This window comes from Cherax quadricarinatus, chromosome 85, assembly GCF_038502225.1.
Source record: "Cherax quadricarinatus isolate ZL_2023a chromosome 85, ASM3850222v1, whole genome shotgun sequence".
Taxonomy (NCBI): Eukaryota; Metazoa; Arthropoda; class Malacostraca; order Decapoda; family Parastacidae; genus Cherax; species Cherax quadricarinatus.
In genome coordinates, this window is record NC_091376.1 from 8,248,498 (window position 1) to 8,271,706 (window position 23,209).

A 23,209-nucleotide genomic window follows, 5' to 3' on the forward strand; every position below is an offset into this window, starting at 1 on the left:
CTCTAGTAACTCCTTAACACCCTGCACTCTAGTAACTCCCTAACAACCTGTAACTCCCTAACACCCTACACTCTAGTACACTCTAGTAACCTAACACTACACTCTAGCACTCTAGTAACTTCCTAACAACCTGCACTCTAGTAACTTCCTAACAACCTGCACTCTAGTAACTCCCTAACACTCTGCACTCTAGTAACTCCCTAACACTCTGCACTCTAGTAACTCCTTAACACCCTGCACTCTAGTAACTCCCTAACAACCTGCACTCTAGTAACTCCCTAACAACCTGCACTCTAGCAACTCCCTAACAACCTGCACTCTAGTAACTTCCTAACAACCTGCACTCTAGTAACTCCCTAACACCCTGCACTCTACTAACTCCCTAACAACCTGCACTCTAGTAACTCCCTAACAACCTGCACTCTAGTAACTTCCTAACAACCTGCACTCTAGTAACTTCCTAACAACCTGCACTCTAGTAACTCCCTAACAACCTGCACTCTAGTAACTCCCTAACACCCTGCACTCTAGTAACTTCCTAACACCCTGCACTCTAGTAACTTCCTAACAACCTGCACTCTAGTAACTTCCTAACAACCTGCACTCTAGTAACTCCCTAACAACCTGCACTCTAGTAACTTCCTAACAACCTGCACTCTAGTAACTTCCTAACAACCTGCACTCTAGTAACTTCCTAACAACCTACACTCTAACAACATTGTATCAATCGCAGCTGCTAGAAAAATGACAGGATGGATAATGAGAACCTTCAAAACTAGGGAGGCCAAGCCCATGATGACACTCTTCAGGTCACTTGTTCTATCTAGGCTGGAATATTGCTGCACACTAACAGCACCTTTTAAGGTAGGTGAAATTGCTGACCTAGAAAATGTACAGAGAACCTTCACGGCGCGCATAACGGAGATAAAACACCTCAATTACTGGGAGCGCTTGAGGTTCCTAAACCTGTATTCCCTGGAACGCAGGAGGGAGAGATACATGATTATATACACCTGGAAAATCCTAGAGGGACTAGTACCGAACTTGCACACGAAAATCACTCACTACGAAAGCAAAAGACTTGGCAGACGATGCACCATCCCCCCAATGAAAAGCAGGGGTGTCACTAGCACGTTAAGAGACCATACAATAAGTGTCAGGGGCCCGAGACTGTTCAACTGCCTCCCAGCACACATAAGGGGGATTACCAACAGACCCCTGGCAGTCTTCAAGCTGGCAATGGAAAAGCACCTAAAGTCGGTTCCTGACCAGCCGGGCTGTGGCTCGTACGTTGGTTTGCGTGCAGCCAGCAGCAACAGCCTGGTTGATCAGGCTCTGATCCACCAGGAGGCCTGGTCACAGACCGAGCCTCGGGGGCGTTGACCCCGAAACCCTTTCCAGGTAAACTATTTCAGGAAAATCGCTAAACCCTAGACGTTGTGTTCCTTACCATTGATGTACCAGTTAATTTAGCAGTAGGTAGGTACCTAGATACTAACAGAATGTTATGGGTGGCATCCTGGGGAAGAGGACGAAAGGAATAAGTTCCACAGTGAATCTCAGATCCAATTTCTTGGATCAAGAGCACATCAACGGCGTCAGGGATCCTACTTAGAGGGGACTAACTCCCAGGTACTTATTTACTGCTAGATAATATGGGCAGCAGGTGTTAGGCGACGTACTACCACTGCGCCGCGAGGTACCTTGGATCAAGAGCCAATTTAGGAACTTCCACTGAAGAAGATGGGACAACTAAGTGTTTTCAAGTCTGTGGATCAACGTACATAATATACATATGTATAAACATCTCTCTATTTATTGGAACCAACAAATACTTACAACGAGGAAAGCGTTCGTATTAGCACGTACAATATTTATCCTCAAAGGATATGGGTCATATAATGGGGAATAGGGAGTAATTCAGTGTGATCTGAGGATAGAAAGTGTGTGTGTCAGCAGTGGCGGACCTGCACTTCTGTGACCCTGAAACGGACTGTTATACCTGGAGAGGGTATACCTGGAGAGGGTATACCTGGAGAGGGTATACCTGGAGAGGGTATACCTGGAGAGGGTATACCTGGAGAGGGTATACCTGGAGAGGGTATACCTGGAGAGGGCATACCTGGAGAGGGCATACCTGGAGAGGGCATACCTGGAGAGGGTATACCTGGAGAGGGTATACCTGGAGAGGGTATACCTGGAGAGGGTATACCTGGAGAGGGTATACCTGGAGAGGGCATACCTGGAGAGGGCATACCTGGAGAGGGCATACCTGGAGAGGGTATACCTGGAGAGGGTATACCTGGAGAGGGTATACCTGGAGAGGGTATACCTGGAGAGGGTATACCTGGAGAGGGCATACCTGGAGAGGGCATACCTGGAGAGGGCATACCTGGAGAGGGCATACCTGGAGAGGGTATACCTGGAGAGGGTATACCTGGAGAGGGTATACCTGGAGAGGGTATACCTGGAGAGGGTATACCTGGAGAGGGCATACCTGGAGAGGGTATACCTGGAGAGGGTATACCTGGAGAGGGTATACCTGGAGAGGGTATACCTGGAGAGGGTATACCTGGAGAGGGTATACCTGGAGAGGGTATACCTGGAGAGGGCATACCTGGAGAGGGTATACCTGGAGAGGGTATACCTGGAGAGGGTATACCTGGAGAGGGTATACCTGGAGAGGGTATACCTGGAGAGGGTATACCTGGAAAGGGTATACCTGGAGAGGGTATACCTGGAGAGGGTATACCTGGAGAGGGTATACCTGGAAAGGGTATACCTGGAGAGGGTATACCTGGAGAGGGTATACCTGGAGAGGGTATACCTGGAAAGGGTATACCTGGAGAGGGTATACCTGGAGAAGGTATACCTGGAAAGGGTATACCTGGAGAGGGTATACCTGGAGAGGGTATACCTGGAGAGGGTATACCTGGAGAAGGTATACCTGGAAAGGGTATACCTGGAGAGGGTATACCTGGAGAGGGTATACCTGCAGAGGGTATACCTGGAAAGGGTATACCTGGAGAGGGTATACCTGGAGAGGGTATACCTGGAAAGGGTATACCTGGAGAGGGTATACCTGGAGAAGGTATACCTGGAGAGGGTATACCTGGAGAGGGTATACCTGGAGAGGGTATACCTGGAGAGGGTATACCTGGAGAGGGTATACCTGGAGAAGGTATACCTGGAAAGGGTATACCTGGAGAGGGTATACCTGGAGAGGGTATACCTGGAGAGGGTATACCTGGAGAAGGTATACCTGGAAAGGGTATACCTGGAGAGGGTATACCTGGAGAGGGTATACCTGGAGAGGGTATACCTGGAAAGGGTATACCTGGAGAGGGTATACCTGGAGAGGGTATACCTGGAGAGGGTATACCTGGAGAGGGTATACCTGGAAAGGGTATACCTGGAGAGGGTATACCTGGAGAAGGTATACCTGGAGAGGGTATACCTGGAGAGGGTATACCTGGAGAGGGTATACCTGGAGAGGGTATACCTGGAGAGGGTATACCTGGAGAGGGTATACCTGGAGAGGGTATACCTGGAGAGGGTATACCTGGAGAGGGTATACCTGGAGAGGGTATACCTGGAGAGGGTATACCTGGAGAGGGTTTCGGGAGTCAACACCCCCACGGCCCGGTCTGTGACCAGGCCTCATGGTGGATCAGGGCCTGATCAACCAGGCTGTTATACCTTGGCATCCAGCAACGGCTAGCCTATATAATGATTAAGACAGTTGGGTCTCTTTATTGTTGAAACGTTTCGCCTACACAGTAGACTTCTTCAGTCAAATACAGAAGCAACAGGTGTAGTAATGAAGATAAAGTAAGTAAGTAAGTAAGTAAGTAAGTAAGTTTATTCAGGTATACACAAATACAGTTACATAGAATTATCATACATAGCAGCATATGTGTAGAGAACCTGGGATAACACAAAAAAGTCAATCAATCTTAGAGAAATAGTATTTGAGGTGGTCAGTCCCTCAGCCTGGAACGATATCGTTCCAGACCATGAAGCTGAACTCTTCTCCAGGCTGAGGGACTAATTACATCATCTTCGTTTAACTACTACACCTGCTGCCTCTGTATATGACTGAAGAACGCTACTGTGCATGTGAAACATTTCATCAATAAAGATACCTAACTGCTACACGATATTTTAATTACAGGACTGTGGAGTCGGCACATAAAACCCTCGACTCCGGTTTCTTTATAGCACCTTCGCCTTTTTTAATCATATATGGATATAGGGAATAAATTATAAATATACTGATTATATATTTCCTATATCAATTGCAAGCATGCAACATAGAAGACATTTCTTCACAGCCAACGTGAATCATCAGGCTACTTTTGTAAGGTGTCCCGTAGCTGGGTTGGGAGAGCACTTAGCTCACACACTAAGGTCCGGGGGTCGATCCCCGGTACGGGTAAAAATATTAGGACGTGTTTCCTTAAGACACCTGCTGTCCCTGTTTACCTAGTACCAAAATAGGTACCTAAGTGTCCCAGTATTCTAGAAAGACCGGTGTGAGAGTCAATGTTTTACCACTGCAGTGCATATCATCAGCGTCACTCAGCACACGGCACTCACACCCTACACAGGGGCCATAAGCTCCCTCTACCACTACTGAATAACTTACACCAACTTCTAACTCAACCGCCGGATCAAATTTACAACCTATTCCTTGCCAGCGTCCCACTGTAACTGTCTTGCTTCCAGAGAAGATTTTGACTGACGTCTCTGTTAAACTAGTAACTCCAGGAGCTGTAACTTGGGTCAGATGTATTGTTTTGGGAACTTTGAAATCTCGGAGAATTTCTTGATCATTTCTGGTGTGGTGGTGTTGGCAAATTAACAAACTAGCGGAATTTAATTTGTTCTTCCTCTTGTATTTACTCAGAGAGGTAACAAAGCTTGGCAGGGGAACATTTGGTATATCTCTGATGTTCATGAGTATTGCTACACTCTCCTCGCTGGTTAATATAGCAGAGGGAAGAACGTGTTGTACATACTCATCAGTGGTCATTGTAAGGAAGCGGACGCAAGGTAGGAATTCATCCACCACTCTACGAAGGACCCTGACAATGGAGTCATCTATTCCACGTTGTGGCGTCCTGGGAGGGTTAGATGACTCCAGGTAACCTGTGTTTTGTACTTCACTCCCATGGCAATGGTTTCCTGGTGACTCTCCTTCTCCCACCTTCACCTGGGGAAGAAACTGCTTCACCTTATGACTTAGACAGGTGGCAGGGTGCTCCCCTGGAGTGGGTGACGCTGCAAGTAAATGCTGGCTTCGGAGTCCTCCTGCTTTACCCTGCTTCAATACTTGCGCTCGACCCCTGCTCAAAAAAAAGTTAATGACAACTACATATAAATAAAAGAAATATATATTGGCACAACTTCATGTAAAAATAATAAAAACTTTTACTGGTAGTAGAAAATATGAATAAGGATATATATATATATATATATATATATATATATATATATATATATATATATATATATATATATATATATATATATATATATATATATATATTTATATATATATATATATGTCGTGCCGAATAGGCAGAACTTGCGATCTTGGCTTAAATAGCAACGCTCATCTTGCCATATAGGACAAGTGAAAATTTGTGTATGCAATAATTTCGCCAAAATCATTTTGAACCTAACGAAAAAAATATATTTCACTGTGTTTGTTTAGTATTAAATTATTGTAAACAAATCTAAAATATATTTAGTTGGGTTAGGCTAAAATAAATTGTTCTTGTTATAATAAGGTTAGGTAAGTTTTCTAAGTTTCTTTTGGTGCAAAATTAAATTTTTTTTACATTATCACTAATGAAAAAATATATCTTTAAACGTACAAGAGAAAATTTTAGAAAGGTCTTAATTTTGAATGAGTTCTTGCTAATTGACCAGTTTTACATATTCGGCACGACATTATATATATATATATATATATATATATATATATATATATATATATATATATATATATATATATATATATATATATACATGTATATGCAAAACAACCACTGTGAAAGAATAGGGAAATTCCTAGCGTTTTCGTGACTACTCACATTATCAAGGAACAATGAAAGTAATGCATCAAAGGAAGGCATATAAAGGGTCTATCCCACACCTCACTATCACATCCCACAACAAAGCAACACCTGACACGCGACTCATAAGAAAGGGAACATTGCAGCAGGCCTGCTGGCCCAACTAGACAGGTCCTTCACACAACCCACAAACAAACTATTCTACCCAAGAATTAAGAATTTTAAAATTTATTATTTGTCCAGTGTATTATTAAATTATTCCCAAATTTGATTAATTATAAATGAATCTAATTTACATAAACCTAAGGAAATATTCATATTATTGTCAAAACTGCTTTTTATGAAACAAGATTCAATTATAAGTGGACCCCCGCTTAACGATCACCTCCAAATGCGACCAATTATGTAAGTGTATTTATGTAAGTGCGTTTGTACGTGTATGTTTGGGGGTCTGAAATTGACTAATCTACTTCACAATATTCCTTATGGGAAAAAATTCGGTCAGTACTGGCACCTGAACATACTTCTGGAGTGAAAAAATATCGTTAACCGGGGGTCCACTGTATTCCTGTCGACCATGGACTTGCTTGATACTACTTTCTCAACTTTTTGAAAATCAATTGGATGGATAAAATCTCTTACATGAATAAATAGAGCATTAAAATCTTGTCCAGTTCTAATGCTATATTTATTATTGTTTTAATCTTAGTTCGAGATTTTTACCAGTTTGACCGTAATAAACTTTATCGCAAATTTTACAAGGAATCTTATAGACACATCCATCAGCATTTTGGGGGAAATTCTTTATCAAAAGTTTTTTTACTGTATCAAGATTTTTAAATACAACTTTAATATTAAAAGTCTTAAGAAGAGAAGGCATATCAACCAAGTTTTCATGGTAAGGGAGAACCAACATATTTTTAGTTGAATAAGGCTGGTTGTCCCTTTTTGGATTGTTAAAAGTATTTCAATTACATTTCTTGGGTATTTCAGATCATTACCTATTTCATAAATTTTGGATATTTCTTCATCTATGAACTCAGGACTACAAATACGTAAACCTCTCAAAAACATTGATGAGAAAACAGACAGTTTAACTCTATCTTGATGGGAAGAATAATAGTGGACATAGGAACAGTTATTTGTATGTTTTCTGTAAATTTTAAATTTGAATTCATTATTACCCTTAATAATTAAAACATCTAGAAAAGGCAATGAGTTATTTTCTTCAAACTCATATATATATATATATATATATATATATATATATATATATATATATATATATATATATATATATATATATATATATATATATATATATATATATATATATATATATATATATATATATATATATATATATATATATATATATATATATATATATATATATATATATATATATATATATATATATATATATATATATATATATATATATATATATATATATATATATATATATATATATATATATATATATATATATATATATATATATATATATATATATATATATATATATATATATATATATATATATATATATATATATATATATATATATATATAATACGTCAAACTGGTCAATTAGCAAGAAGTCGTTTAAATTAAGTCCTTAAATTTTCTCTTATATGTTTAAAGATACATATTTTTTTCATTTATGTTAATGTAAAAATTAATAATTTTGTACCAAAAGAACCTTAGAAAACTTACCTAACCTTATTATAACAAGGGCAATTTAATTTAGCCTAATCCAATTAAATATATTTGATCTAAAATGTTACTACAACCACCACTAATACCACTACACTAACTACTACCACTACTGTACATACCAGGCAGTGAGAGCGTGGAAGAGAGAGATCTCTGAGGCTGGAGAGAGGTTAGGGTGATGCAGCAGCTGTGAGAATGCTGCACGTCCCATCCCTGGTATACTGTCACAGCACAACACAGCATCAGACGACACACACACCATCTGTGCCACACACCATCAGTACTCTTATTACAATTATATGACAGCTCTAACCCGTATGAATAATAATAATAATAATAAAAGGATAACAAAAATAATAATAACAATAATAATAATAATAATAATAATAATAATAATAATAATAATAATATTTATTTCTACAAGTACATGATACAACTTATACAGACCATAGCTGACATCAATGACGTACTATACAGAAAGTTCCTGGTTATGCAGAGCATTTCCCGTAAGTTAGGTTAGTTTTGTCCCCAGGATGCCACCCACACCAGTCCACTAACACCCAAGTACCTACTTAGTGCTAGGTGAACATGGACAGGTGTGATACGCAGATACAGATACACACATACACATTTCGCTCTGTAGACTTCGTCCTAAGTAAGTAAGTTTATTCAGGTATACACAAATAGTTATATAGATTATCATACATAGCAGTATATGTGTAGAGAACCTGGGATAACCCAAAAAAGTCAGACAGAGTGACTTATTTCTATTGGGGTCCTTTTACCTTATTGTTATAATATAAAGGTGATATCTTATTATTATTCTATAATGGAGATAACATCTTATTATCATACTAAAAAGACTATCTACTACACGAGGGTCATTAAAGAATAAGGTCATTACTAGGAATAAGGTAAAATTACACTTGTGTTAGCTAAAAAAATAAAATAATTCCCCTCCCTTTCTGTAGCTACATTCACCAGACACCTTTTGGCACTCTTCTTGAACTGGTTCATGCTATGACTGGCTTTGACATGTACGGGCAGTCTGTTCCATTCCTTTATTGCTGTACAATAAAAGGTGTTTGAAGCCTGGCCACTGACTGTGGCTACTACAAAGTTGTGTTCTTTCCCCCTAGTACTATGATTGCTTTGGTTCCCAACCTTGACAAAATTTACCTGGAGTTTACCTGGAGAGAGTTCCGGGGGTCAACGCCCCCGCGGCCCGGTCTGTGACCACGCCTCCTGGTGGATCAGAGCCTGATCAACCAGGCTGTTGCTGCTGGCTGCACGCAAACCAGCGTATGAGCCACAGCCCGGCTGATCAGGAACTGACTTTAGGTGCCTGTCCAGTGCCAGCTTGAAGACTGCCAGGGGTCTGTTGGTAATCCCCCTTATGTATGCTGGGAGGCAGTTGAACAGTCTCGGGCCCCTGACACTTATTGTATGGTCTCTTAACGTGCTAGTGACACCCCTGCTTTTCATTGGGGGATGGTGCATCGTCTGCCAAGTCTTTTGCTTTCGTAGTGAGTGATTTTCGTGTGCAAGTTCGGTACTAGTCCCTCTAGGATTTTCCAGGTGTATATAATCATGTATCTCTCCCTCCTGCGTTCCAGGGAATACAGGTTTAGGAACCTCAAGCGCTTCCAGTAATTGAGGTGTTTTATCTCCGTTATGCGCGCCGTGAAAGTTCTCTGTACATTTTCTAGGTCGGCAATTTCACCTGCCTTGCAAGGTGCTGTTAGTGTGCAGCAATATTCCAGCCTAGATAGAACAAGTGACCTGAAGAGTGTCATCATGGGCTTGGCCTCCCTAGTTTTGAAGGTTCTCATTATCCATCCTGTCATTTTTCTAGCAGATGCGATTGATACAATGTTATGGTCCTTCAAGGTGAGATCCTCCGACATGATCACTCCCAGGTCTTTGACGTTGGCGTTTCGCTCTATTTTGTGGCCAGAATTTGTTTTGTACTCTGATGAAGATTTGATTTCCTCATGTTTACCATATCTGAGTAATTGAAATTTCTCATCGTTGAACTTCATATTGTTTTCTGCAGCCCACTGAAAGATTTGGTTGATGTCCGCCTGGAGCTTTGCAGTGTCTGCAATGGAAGACACTGTCATGCAGATTCGGGTGTCATCTGCAAAGGAAGACACGGTGCTGTGGCTGACATCCTTGTCTATGTCGGATATGAGGATGAGGAACAAGATGGGAGCGAGTACTGTGCCTTGTGGAACAGAGCTTTTCACCGTAGCTGCCTCGGACTTTACTCTGTTGACGACTACTCTCTGTGTTCTGTTAGTGAGGAAATTATAGATCCATCGACCGACTTTTCCTGTTATTCCTTTAGCACGCATTTTGTGCGCTATTACGCCATGGTCACACTTGTCGAAGGCTTTTGCAAAGTCTGTATATATTACATCTGCATTCTTTTTGTCTTCTAGTGCATTTAGGACCTTGTCGTAGTGATCCAATAGTTGAGACAGACAGGAGCGACCTGTTCTAAACCCATGTTGCCCTGGGTTGTGTAACTGATGGGTTTCTAGATGGATGGTGATCTTGCTTCTTAGGACCCTTTCAAAGATTTTTATGATATGGGATGTTAGTGCTATTGGTCTGTAGTTCTTTGCTGTTGCTTTACTGCCCCCTTTGTGGAGTGGGGCTATGTCTGTTGTTTTTAGTAACTGTGGGACGACCCCCGTGTCCATGCTCCCTCTCCATAGGATGGAAAAGGCTCGTGATAGGGGCTTCTTGCAGTTCTTGATGAACACAGAGTTCCATGAGTCTGGCCCTGGGGCAGAGTGCATGGGCATGTCATTTATCGCCTGTTCGAAGTCATTTGGCGTCAGGATAACATCGGATAGGCTTGTGTTAATCAAATTTTGTGGCTCTCTCATAAAAAAATTCATTTTGATCTTCGACTCTCAGTCTGGTTAGCGGCTTGCTAAAAACTGAGTCATATTGGGACTTGAGTAGCTCACTCATTTCCTTGCTGTCATCTGTGTAGGACCCATCTTGTTTAAGTAGGGGCCCAATACTGGACGTTGTTCTCGATTTTGATTTGGCATAGGAGAAGAAATACTTTGGGTTTCTTTCGATTTCATTTATGGCTTTTAGTTCTTCCCGCGATTCCTGACTCCTAAAGGATTCTTTTAGCTTAAGTTTGATGCTTGCTATTTCTCTGACCAGTGTCTCCCTACGCATTTCAGATATATTGACCTCTTTTAGCCGCTCTGTTATTCTTTTCCGTCGCCTGTAAAGGGAGCGCCTGTCTCTTTCTATTTTACATCTACTCCTCCTTTTTCTTAGAGGAATAAGCCTTGTGCATACATCGAGTGCCACCGAGTTAATCTGTTCTAGGCATAAGTTGGGGTCTGTGTTGCTTAGTATATCTTCCCAGCTTATATCGGTTAGGACTTGGTTTACTTGGTCCCACTTTTGTTTTTGTTATTGAAGTTGAATTTGGTGAATGCTCCCTCGTGACTAGTCTCATTATGTCGGTCTGGGGCTCCACGCATACATGTCTGAACCTCAATTATGTTGTGATCTGAGTATATTGTTTTTGATATGGTGACATTTCTTATCAGATCATCATTGTTAGTGAAGATGAGGTCTAGTGTATTCTCCAGTCTAGTAGGCTCTATTATTTGCTGGTTTAAATTGAATTTTGTGCAGAGATTTAAAAGCTCGTGTGAGTGTGAGTTTTCATCAGAGCTGCCTCCTGGTGTTATTACTGCAACAATATTATTTGCTATATTCCTCCATTTTAGGTGCCTTAAGTTGAAATCCCCCAGGAGCAAGATGTTGGGTGCAGGAGCTGGAAGATTTTTCAGACAGTGGTCAATTTTTAACAGCTGTTCCTGGAATTGCTGGGATGTTGCATCCGGAGGCTTGTAGACTACCACAATGACTAGGTTTTGGTTCTCGACCTTTACTGCTAAAACTTCCACTACATCATTTGAGGCATTAAGCAGTTCTGTGCAAACAAGTGACTCTGCAATGTACAGGCCAACCCCCCCCCCCCTTTTGCCTGTTCACTCTGTCACATCTGTATAGGTTGTAACCTGGGATCCATATTTCGTTGTCCAAGTGATCCTTTATGTGGGTCTCAGTGAAAGCCGCGAACATTGCCTTTGCCTCTGCAAGCAGTCCACGGATGAAAGGTATTTTGTTGTTTGTTGCTGTATTCTGGACACTGTTTGTGAGCAATTTTATAAACATGATTTAGCTTCAGTTGTTTTACTCTGTCTTCAACATTCAGCATATCCAACTGTTGTAATTCATCCTGACATTGTCCTCATCGCTCTCGGGCTGTGTGGACAGGCTGCGCAGTCGCAGTCGCTGGTTTTCTGTGCAGTTTTCCTCAGTACTTTCATAATGGCGGAAGGTGGACGTAGACGTGTCAACACTGTTTGTCTTGAACTTGTGAAGGGATCGCTCAATAGTCAGAACACCCATCTTTTGTTGACGGCGATATTAAGGGACACGTATGGGATCGCAAATGAGGAGCTCTATGGCGTGTCGTTGAACGGTAGTTCAAGGCTTTTCGTCAAATTCCGGCAGAGCAGCACCTATGAAAATATGGTGGCCAGGTACCAGGATGTGGTTAAGCCGGTTAACCCTGGTTTTACTGTCCACCTCCATGATGTATCACGGTTTTACACTTGGATCAAGGTGCGTAATGTTTCTTTTGAAGCTGATGAGAGTGATTTAAGGAACGTCGCCAAATGTATCGTACCAAGTATGGTACGATACATTTGGCAACACTGGGACGTTGGCGTGATGGACCGCTTGTTGGTATGCCGGAAGGGTCTTTTTCCCTTAAAATGTCTCTAAAGAACCCTATACCATCGTACGTGGTGATGGAGGACTTCCGTACTCAAGTCTTCGTTATGTACACGGGTCAGAGGCGTACGTGTCGACTATGTGGGACATATGACCACATCGCAGCACAATGTCCTATGCGATGAGGTAGATCAACGGATGATGCAAGGACTGATGATGCAACGAAGCAGCAAGCATACACTATGGCAACGCAGCGTGAGTCTCTGGCATGGGAGACATGGAGTGAGGAGGTAGAGAGGGAGACAGAGTTGTCTTCTACATCTGTGACCCTACCTGGAGTTGGAGAGGACGTAGGCTTGGTGTCGGCGATGGGTGAGGAGGATTCTGCAATTGCTCAGGATGTGATGGAGGCATCCATTCAGGAGGCTCTGCATGAATTGCTGGACGTTTCAGCGTCTGCGATGACCCATGCTGGGCTGGAAAACGAGGGTGTAGAGGCAAGGGCAGGAGGCCCCAATGTGCAGGTCGCGTGTGGTGTGGAAGCAGAGCAGGTTGTAGTAGTGGACGTCCACAGGGATACCAGTCTAGAGGAGGATATGGTTGCAGATCGTAGCTCTCGCAAGAGAGCTGCTGTGATAACCGATAGTGATGACGTTTTGACTCCTGGGCAAAGGTCTGGGAAAAAAGCATGGTACGATGTGCCCCGTAGGGGTACGGGTGGAACAAAGAGTGTTGAGCATGTGGGGGAGAGGAGGGTGCTCGTCTAGGATCTAAGAGTATTAAGGTGTCTAAAGGCAAGCCTCCATTAAATCCTTCAAGTGTATTACTTTAAATATTAATGGGTTGAAGTCAGTAGATAAATGTAAGAGTCTGAAGGTATTTTTAAAGAGATATGTACCTGACGTCGTGTTCCTGCAAGAACACAATTATAAATCATTGGGAGAGTTAATGATTGATGGATACGATGTGTACATGGGTTGTTCTGCACGATTGAAAGGTGGTGTGGCATTGTTAATTAAAGAAGCTAGCCCGTTTTCTCTGCAAAGATGTGAGGTGGGGGAGGAGGGGCGGGTGGTTTGGGTGGATGGCGCATGGGGTTGGGTTCAAGTGGGTTTCATAGGGGTGTACGGGCCTGCGGAAGGAGACATGAGTGTCAAAAATAGGTTCTTTAGGGATGTCCTTGTTTACCATTTAAGATCGCTGCCAGTCGTAACGATTCTAGGTGATTGGAACTGTATTGTTCCCCGTAAGGACGTAGATCCTAGAGGAAGGGCTTTTTTCTCGGTGTATTTAGGGGATCTGTTGCGAGGTGTGAATGTAGTGGACGTGGGAGGGGAGGAGGTGGGTGGGGTCATGCATACGTTCATTAGGCGTGATTATGCGGCGAGGCTGGATCGAATCTAGGTTTCTTGGGGGGTGAGGGTAAGCAGCTTTTGTTTATTGAATGTGAGCTTCTCTGATCATAGAGGGGTTCTGGTAGACTTGGATTGGGAGAGATTGCCAAAGCATTTCTGGGGTTATTGGAAGTTGAATGTTGGGTTATTGCACAAAGGGGATGGGAGGGAATCTTTTGAGAGCACTTCAAAGTTTATTCTCTATAAGGATTACAATGTTAGGTAAGACACATATGCAACAGTTAGGTATCTTTATTATGAAACGTTTCGCCTACACAGTAGGCTTCTTCAGTCAAGTACAGAAAAGTTGATAGAAGCAGAAGATACTTGAAGACGATGTAATCAGGGTGATGGACTGATTACATCGTCTTCAAGTATCTTCTGCTTCTATCAACTTTTCTGTACTTGACTGATGAAGCCTACTGTGTAGGCGAAACGTTTCATAATAAAGATACCTAACTGTTGCATATGTGTCTTACCTAACAACCTGTCGGTATTTTATACCATTTTAATGTTCAAGGATTACAATGCTGAGTTTACAGAAATTTGGTTATTGTTTGGTTTACATGTAGTAAAATTGTAATTACAGAGTGTACCACTAGAACGCTTAGCATGGCTAGGCATTTCGGGCATACTTAGTTTTATTCTTAATTGTAAAATATTACAAATTATGAGGTAAGTTGGTATTATGGCTAAGTGACTAAATACTAGTTTATGAGTTTAGCAATGTGAATGCTTTTGTTTTGGCACAGTATATAGTTTCTGTATTGGAGTATCACAGGATTCATTATTTTAAGACTGAGATTAATATTTCTGTTTATGGTCAAATGAGTGAGCGAGTGTAAGTGTGAACCACCAGGTGGTATTCGTGTAGTTAGTTGACGGGGTGTATCAGGGAGATAAGATGTTTTCTAATGGTAGTTTTGAAGGTGATGAATGTGTCTGCAGTTCTAGAGTTCTCAGGTAGGGTATTCCAGATTTTAGGGCCTTTGACATACATTGAATTTTTGTAAAGGTTTAGTCGGACACGGGGAATGTCGTAGAGATGTTTGTGTCTGGTGTTATGCCTGTGGGTTCTGTCACAACTATCAAGAAAGCGTTTTAGGTCAAGGTTGATATTAGAGTTTAAGGCCCTGTAGATATAGATTGCACAGTAGTAAGTGTGGATGTACTGAACTGGGAGTAAGTTTAGATCTTTGAAGAGTGGGGGGGTGTGCTGCCAGGGATGGGATTTAGTGATTATTCTTACTGCAGCTTTTTGTTGGGTTATTATTGGCTTTAGGTGTGTTGCTGCAGCTGATCCCCAAGCACAAATAGCATAGGTGAGGTATGGATAAATAAGTGAGTGGTATAGTGTGAGAAGGGCATTTTGCGGCACGTAGTATCGTATCTTGGAGAGGATCCCAACCGTTTTGGATACTTTTTTGGCTATATGCTGGATATGGGTGCTGAAATTCAGGTTGTTGTCAAGGTATAAGCCTAGGAATTTTCCCCCATTATTTCTGGTAATTAGAGTGTTGTCAATCTTAATGTTAATTTGTGCATCTCCTGCTCTGCTACCAAACATAATATAGTAAGTTTTGTCAGTGTTAAGCGTATAAGTTTATTGGCTGTCATCCAAGTCGATATTTTAATCAGCTCCTCATTCACAATGGTGTTGAGGGTGGCAAGATTAGGGTGAGAGATGACATAAGTCGTGTCATCAGCAAAGAGAATGGGTTTCAGGTGTTGGGATACGTTTGGAAGGTCATTGATGTATATGAGGAAGAGCAGGGGACCAAGGACACTTCCCTGCGGAACTCCAGTATCAAGTGGCCGTGTTCCTGATGCTGTGTCTTTAATGGTGACGTACTGATACCTATTAGTAATGTAAGATTTGAAATAAGCAAGCGCATGGCCTCTTATACCGTAGTGGTCAAGTTTGTGGAGTAGGATTTGGTGGTTTACTGTGTCAAAAGCTTTTCTTAGGTCAATAAAAATTCCTAGTGGATATTCCTTATTTTCCAATGCTGTGTAAAGCAGATCTATCATTTTTATGATTGCATCATTAGTGCTTTTATTTTTCCTGAATCCAAACTGGCAGGGGTTGAGTATGTTTTGAGCCGTTATAAATGAATACAGTCTCTTGTACACGAGTTTCTCAAAGATTTTGGATAGCAATGGTAAGTTAGATATTGGCCTATAGTTGTTTAAGTCTGTAGGGTCACCACCTTTATGTATTGGTGTAACCCTTGCCATCTTGAGTAGTTTCGGGAAGGTGCTAGTCTCTATTGACTTGTTAAAAAGTAATGAAATAGCCTGCGAAAGGACATGGGCCGCTCGCTTGTACAGTAATGGTGGGACATGAGACAGATTCCCCGAGTTATTTTTAAGTGACTTTATGATCCCAATGACTTCCGTGGGCTCAGTTGGTGCAAGATAGAAGGAATTAGGGAAATTACCATCTAGGTAGTCCCCGGCATGGGCATTGGTATGTGGGATTTTACTGGCGAGATTAGATCCTATGTTTGAGAAGAAGTCGTTTATCTTGTTAGCTGTGTCAGTGGGATGTAGTGGTGTTTCATTAGGTTTAGTTAGGACAATATTCTTGGTTTTTCTCAGTTTGTGGGTCCCTAGAATCTGAGAGAGTGTTTTCCAGGTCTTTTTTATATCTCCTCTAGTGTCTGTGAATCTACTGGAGTAGTATAGTTGTTTGGCTTTTTTTATTACTTTGGTGAGAGCTGATGAATAGTGTTTAAGAGTATCTTTGTGTATTAAGCCCTGTCTATATTGCTTTTCATATTGGTGTTTCTTGTCTATGGATTTCAGAATGGTGCTGGTTAGCCATGGGCAACCAAGCCGTTTGTTTGTGATCTGTTTTGTTTTTATAGGACAATGTTGTATAGTCTAAGTAATTTGTTAAGAAAGATGTCTGTCCAGTCATCAATACCATTGGCCTTGGAGAATTCTGTAGGCCAATCAACAGTCTCTAGGTCAGCTGTGAACTTCCTTACTGAGGCCTCGTCATGGAGTCTAAATGAGACTTTGTTGTATTCAAGTGGTGGTTTACTAATGTTTGTCAGGAGGAAGGTAGGGTAGTGGTCTGTAGTGCTATCTGTGATTATCCCTGATTTAAGGGGGGCTAGTATATTGGTCCATATGTGGTCTATTATGGTTGCACTTGTCTCAGTGAGCCTGGTTGGTTTAGTTATTGTTGGTATGAGAAGTGTGTTGTTCATATTGTTGATGAAATCAGTTACAGGCTGATCATCTAGTAAGCCAAGGTTGATGTTGAAGTCTCCAGCTAAGAGAAGGTGGTGCTTATTCATTTGTCTGTTTGTTATTAGTGACTTTAATTTCTCACTGAAATTTGGGATGTTTGTGTGAGGTATCCGGTAAATGGCACCGATTGTTATAGGCGTCTTAAGGTTTTTTACAGTAAAATTAGCAAAAATGTATTCCCCATATTCATCACTAAAGCAAGTGGTGCTAAGACAAGATAATTGGTTAGAGTAATAGATTGCAATACCACCCCCAACTTGGTTTGTTCTGCAGTTGTGAATTGCTGTGTATCCTGGTAGAGGGTAGATATCTATTGTGTCCTGCTTAAGCCAGGTCTCAGTAAGAATAATGCAGGAGAAGGGTGTCTTTAGTGATTCAAGGAGTGCTAGGAGGTCATCATAGTGTTTGCTTAAGGACCTGATGTTGTAGTTAAGTACTGATAGACTTTTAGCATTGTTTAGGATAGTGCTGGCTTGTGTTGCTGTGTAATAAAGGCAGTTACTTTCCAATAGGTTTTGATTGGGTGTCAGATTATGGAGGTTTAGATCAGGGTCAACGTGATCAATCATCTTCTAGGTTTAAAATTATGGTTATTTATATCCTGAGTTGTGTGTTGAGTTCTACTACTGATATCTGTAGTGGTTGGAAGTTTGGACAAGTATATAGCTAGAGTATTTTGATCATGTAGAGTATAGTCACTACTACACATAATGAAGTTGATGTTGTCTGTGTGTTGTGCTGGAATGAACTAAAGTACAACTAGGTATAAACTAGTAATATAAAAATACAAATTAAAAATAGAACAAGACTCTCACTTGTAATTGCACTAAGGTCTAATAATGACTTTTGTGGAGTCTATGTTTTGAGCTAGAGTGAGCTAAAGTACAATAGGTTTAATCTAATAATATAAAAGTACAAACTAAAAATAGCACTAGTCTCTCACTAGTAATTGCACTATGGTCTAATATAGTGAATTTGGTATTGACTATGTATTGAGTTAGAAAGAGCTATAGTACAACAACTTTAGTCTAATAATATAAAAATACAAATTACAAATAGCACCAGTCTCTCACTAGTAATTGCACTAAGGTCTAGTATAGTGAATTTGGTATTGACTATGTATTGAGCTAGAAAGAGCTATAGTACAACTAGGTTTAGTCTAATAATATAAAAACACAAATTACAAATAGCACCAGTCTCTCACTAGTAATTGCACTATGGTCTAATGTAGTGAATTTGGTATTGACTATGTATTGAGCTAGAATGAGCTAGAGTAAAACTGTGATTAATCTAATAATATAATAAAGGAACAAGACTCTCAATTGTAATTGCACTAAGGTCTTATATAAGATGTTTACAAGAATTAGAGTATAATTAGATTTAAATTGACAGGATAAAATACACAAATTAAGGTAGCAAGATAATAATAAAAAAAAAGAATTGATAAAAATAAAAATGGCAATGACTTGGTTATAATATGCTAGTAAGATGGTAGACAGAATAATATAAAAGTTGTAGTTGAAAATACTAGGTTAAAAAAGTATGGAATAAAAATGGTCAATAAAAGAAGTTTACAATAAGTTTGATCAATATAGTTTAAAGTAAAATTGGGCAATAATAGGGATTTAGAATAAAATTGGGCAATTGAGTATTTTTTAAAGTGAGGTAGAATTATTGAAGACAAGTTATGGTTAGTTTATAAAAAAAATAAGATGGAACAGTGATGTGGTAAGTTGTAAAAAAGGAGATAGATTCTGTAGATATTAAATACAATTAAGACTATGAGGTAGAATGGTCGTTGAGTACAACAATGACAATTAAAAGTAGTTGGAGTATTAGAATTTTAGGGGGGCACAAATTTATGACAATATAACACTAACGGTGGACTATGGGTATTATCTGCACTTTACTCTGATTCTGTTAGTCCAGCCTCACTTAGGAATGTTTTAAGGTCATGTTCTGTGGAGATGAAGTATCTCTTTCCAGTGGGCTGTTTCCTAACTGCTATTTTTCCATCCCTCACAAAGCACTGGTGGATTTTTTGGGCATAGCGCAGTTTTCTTAGCCGATAAAGAAGGTTTTGTCTCGTTTTGGTAAGGCACTCATTGACGTAAACATCAGTTTTCATAGAAATGGATGTTTTTAGTAGGTTGTTTCTTTGTAAGCTAGTTTGGAATTTTAACAGCACTGTTTTTTTACCTGCATGATAGCCCATCAGTTTGCAATCCTTTAATTCATCACTACGTATGTTAAGGCGAAGGTGGTCCTTGATAAGCTGCAGGGTGGTCTCCATGCAGGTCTCTTGGGTGACTGTGGGTGGGAGATGTTTGCTGTTAACTACAACAGCGTCAGATAGCTGCTGTTGGTCATTATGGTCTTGGAAGTTGGTTATGACATTGGCAAGTTGTTGGTCCACTCTTGATCTTTCCTCTGTAATGTTGGTAGTAAGTAGGGTGACTTGGTCTTTTAAAGTGTTGATGGTGTCTAGGGACCGGGTGTGGGTGTTGCTTTGTTGTTCTAGAGTGTCTAGTTTATGTTCTAGAGCAGTGATCTTGTTGAGGTAATCTGCATTGCTAGCCTTTAGTTCCTGCATTTCCTGAGTTAGTTTGGTGATCGTTTGGTTCTGAATCATAAGGAGTTTAGCTATTTCTGGGTCGGTGATCTTCTTGACATCAAATACTGGGAAGGAGTTATCTTGGACTGTAGCGGCGGCCATGTTTGTTGTCGTCTGTCGTGTGTTGTGGTGATGTCGGTGGGTGATGAGGGTTGTGTCCTGGGCAGATGGTTGGGGGGGTAGACATCCTTGAGTGGTGGGATACGGTTGGTAAGGGGAAGGTGAGGGATTTTTATCAGAAGCGGGGAAAGGAAGAGCGGAGATATCAATATGGTGTTTTACATTACCTTGAAGGTCAACTGCAGGAATGCTATATGGGAGGGGGGGTGAGTATCTGGTGGTTGAGATTGAGGGTTTAAAACAACTGATTAGGGACATTCAAAATCGTGAATTTGATGCGGCATGAATTGCTGAAGGAATCAATGAGGTTTTATGGGGTGACTGTCCTTCGGCATATGTCTTGAGAGAGCAGGGAAAACGTCGCAGGTTGACGGAAATAATGAGTTTGAGTGTCCAGGAGCAAATGGAGGGGTATCGTCAGGGGCAGGTGCTCATGTCAACAGAGGGTATGGGTTGCTACGTGGATGCATGGTACGAGATGCATGGCAAAAGAGTGGGGGTTGATGATGAGGTGCTAGTGGAAATGGGCGAATGGGTATGTTGTAATCTAGAGCATAAGGATCTGATGAATCTGAGTTGACCTATAAGCGAGGAGGAGATTAGAATGGCAGTGGAGCGTATGAGTGTGGGAAAATCGCCGGGGATTGATGGTATTCCTTGTGACTTTTATAAGGAAAACTGGGAATGTTTGCGTGAATTTTTAGTGGTTTTATTTAATGCTATGAAAACCAAAGGTAGATTGGGGGAACAGCAACGTACGGGTGTGGTGGTCATGGTCCCGAAAAAGAAGTCTTGTGATTACGTACACGATTATCGATCGATATCTTTAATGTGTGGTGATTACAAGATCTTTGCTAAAATGTTAGGGAATAGGATGAAAAGGGTTCTTGACAAAGTTTTGGATGAGGGTCAATATGGTGTGCCTGGGCGATCAATGTGTGTTGGGCAAGGGATCATACGTAGGTTTATAGACGAAAGTGGGGGGAAATAAAGGTGGGGTATTAGCATTGGATTGTTATGCGGCATATGACTGTGTGGAGCGTGAGGCGCTGTGGAAGTTAATGCAGTGGCAAGGGTTTGGGAGGGAAATCGTCAGTTGGGCAAAGGTGTTGTATGAACAGGCCATGGTACGAGTGCAGGTAAATGGTAGGCTAGGAAAACTAGTTAGGATGGAAAGGGGCTTGAGGCAAGGGTGCCCTGTGTCACAGCTTCTCTTTGCGTTGATTCAGGATCCGTTCTATAGGGCTGTGCGAGGGAGTGTAAGGGAGGGAGTGAAGAGAGATGAAGTGGCTGTGGAACCAGGGATCGTGGGTTATGTGGATGATACCACGGTTCTATTTAGAAGGTCAAAGGATTTACGAAAGGTGGGTGAATTGGTGGAGCATTTCGGAAGGGCAACAGGGATGACGGTTAATAGGGAAAAGTCTAGGCTTATGAGGGTGGGGGATGGCGTGGGTGGGACTCTAGGACAGGAAGAAGGCTGGCCCCTGGTGTGTCAAATTAAGGTGTGTGGGGTTGTTCATATGGGAAATCTTCAGGAGGCGAGGGAGGTGAATTCGAGAGAAGCTGTGGATAGGGTTCTGGGTAGATTGGCGGGATTGCATACAGGAGGTCTGACGTTACATCAGCGTGCTATTGTGGTGAATGTGCTTTTGTATGGTAAGCTGTGGCATGTGGTAGGTATATATCCCTTGAATACGTGCGATGAGAAGCGTCTGTTGAAGCGTGTATATCGATATATTTGGGGTTCGGAATGTGACTGGTTATCGAGAGATGTTGTGTGTCTTCCGGCATGCCGGGGAGGGCTGGGGTTAATGGCGTTGCGTCAAAGGATGTTGGGCATGTATGTTAAACACAGTTATTTGAGGGAGGGTAGGGTTGCAGGCACAGGTTTGGCATGGGTTCGAAGGGATTTGGAGTGTTGGATGAGGTGTAGAGATGTCCAGATGTGTGAGGGAATGTTGAGGTTATTAATTTATGCGCGGGACCCACGCAGGGTCAAGATAGGACGACTAGCTCAGGTGGGTGGTAGGGAGGTGGTTGCTAAGGTGGAAGGTATATATCCGATGTATGCGTGGAGTGATATATGGGGCCGTTTAAAAGGGTTACGATTGAAGGCAGTGGTAAGGGAGGTAATGTTTAAATTTCTCCACAATATATTGCCGTCTGGAGAAGTGTTGGCAAATAGGCGTGTGCAGGAGGGTGGGGAGTGTTGTGTGTGTGGGGACATTGACACTGTTTTTCATTTGGCATTTTTTTGTGCGAGGTTGGAACCAGTGAGGGAGTGGTTTAGTAGAGTTTTACATATGGTGGGTGGAGGTGGAATTAGTGTTTTAAGGGCGTTAAGCTTAGATGTGGGGAGTGGGGGTGGGGGTGCCGGTGCAGAACGCAATGGGTTATCTAATCACAGACTTTGTGTATACGTCATGGATTTACAGACATGTGTCAGTAAGGAAGAGAATCAGGGCACTGGCAGCGATATTTTATGGGACACAACGGAGGAATAAGGACATCACTGGGAACAGGTGGCATTTAACCTTTTCGGAGGGATATCGTAGCTTCCGCGTCAGGGACTTGGGGGCATTGCAAGCTTAAGGGGTAAAATGAAGCTGGCTTCTTGAGGCGTGAGTGATGCTTTTGATAAATAAAGGTGTGGTGTACGGTGTGATAGTTCAGTAAGCTTGGCCAGTTTCAGAAGACTGCTTAGTTAAGGTTAATAAGATATAATGCTTAGTTAGTTTAATATGTTTATTATGCACCCAATACCCATCCTGTGGGCGGTAGTCAAAAGATTACAGAGGTACATAATGATATAATGCTGTAATGATATAATAATTAGTTAAGCATTTGAGAATGTTCAGAGATTACTTCCAACAAAATTCACTGAAATGTATCAATTTAGCCAAGCTTTAGTAAGAGTCCAGTGATTTTGTAATAATGAATATTTCAATACGAGTATGTTGTGACTTTTCTTCTTTACTGCATAAAGTTTTTGAGGAGATACGTTACAAATTCATTATTTTAAAAATAATTGAATTTCTCCTAATATTAATAGACTTAACCATTCTGTGGAATCTGCTGTGAGTAATTCGTCTATGATCAAAAGGTTCCAAGATTATACATATGCTGTATAAATTTTGCAGTTGATGATTTATATGATTATGTAATTTGTATAATGTTTATTTTTGTTATGGAGTCATGTTTTAGGATAATTACCAGAGTTTGTTCTTAAG

General features: G+C 41.2%; 1 protein-coding gene across 1 annotated transcript in view; it reads right to left on the reverse strand.

Moving 5' to 3' along the window:
* Positions 1-3,613: 3,613 nt before the first annotated feature.
* Positions 3,614-23,209, reverse strand: part of LOC128703158 (uncharacterized) — a 65,209-nt gene continuing 45,613 nt past the window's right edge. The window contains exons 4-5 of the mRNA XM_070103326.1: positions 7,925-8,064; positions 3,614-5,348 (exon numbers count right to left, since the gene is read on the reverse strand). Coding sequence (XP_069959427.1) covers positions 4,505-5,348; positions 7,925-8,064 — 984 coding nt within the window. The 3' untranslated portion in view covers positions 3,614-4,504. The remainder of the gene's footprint in view (positions 5,349-7,924; positions 8,065-23,209) is intronic.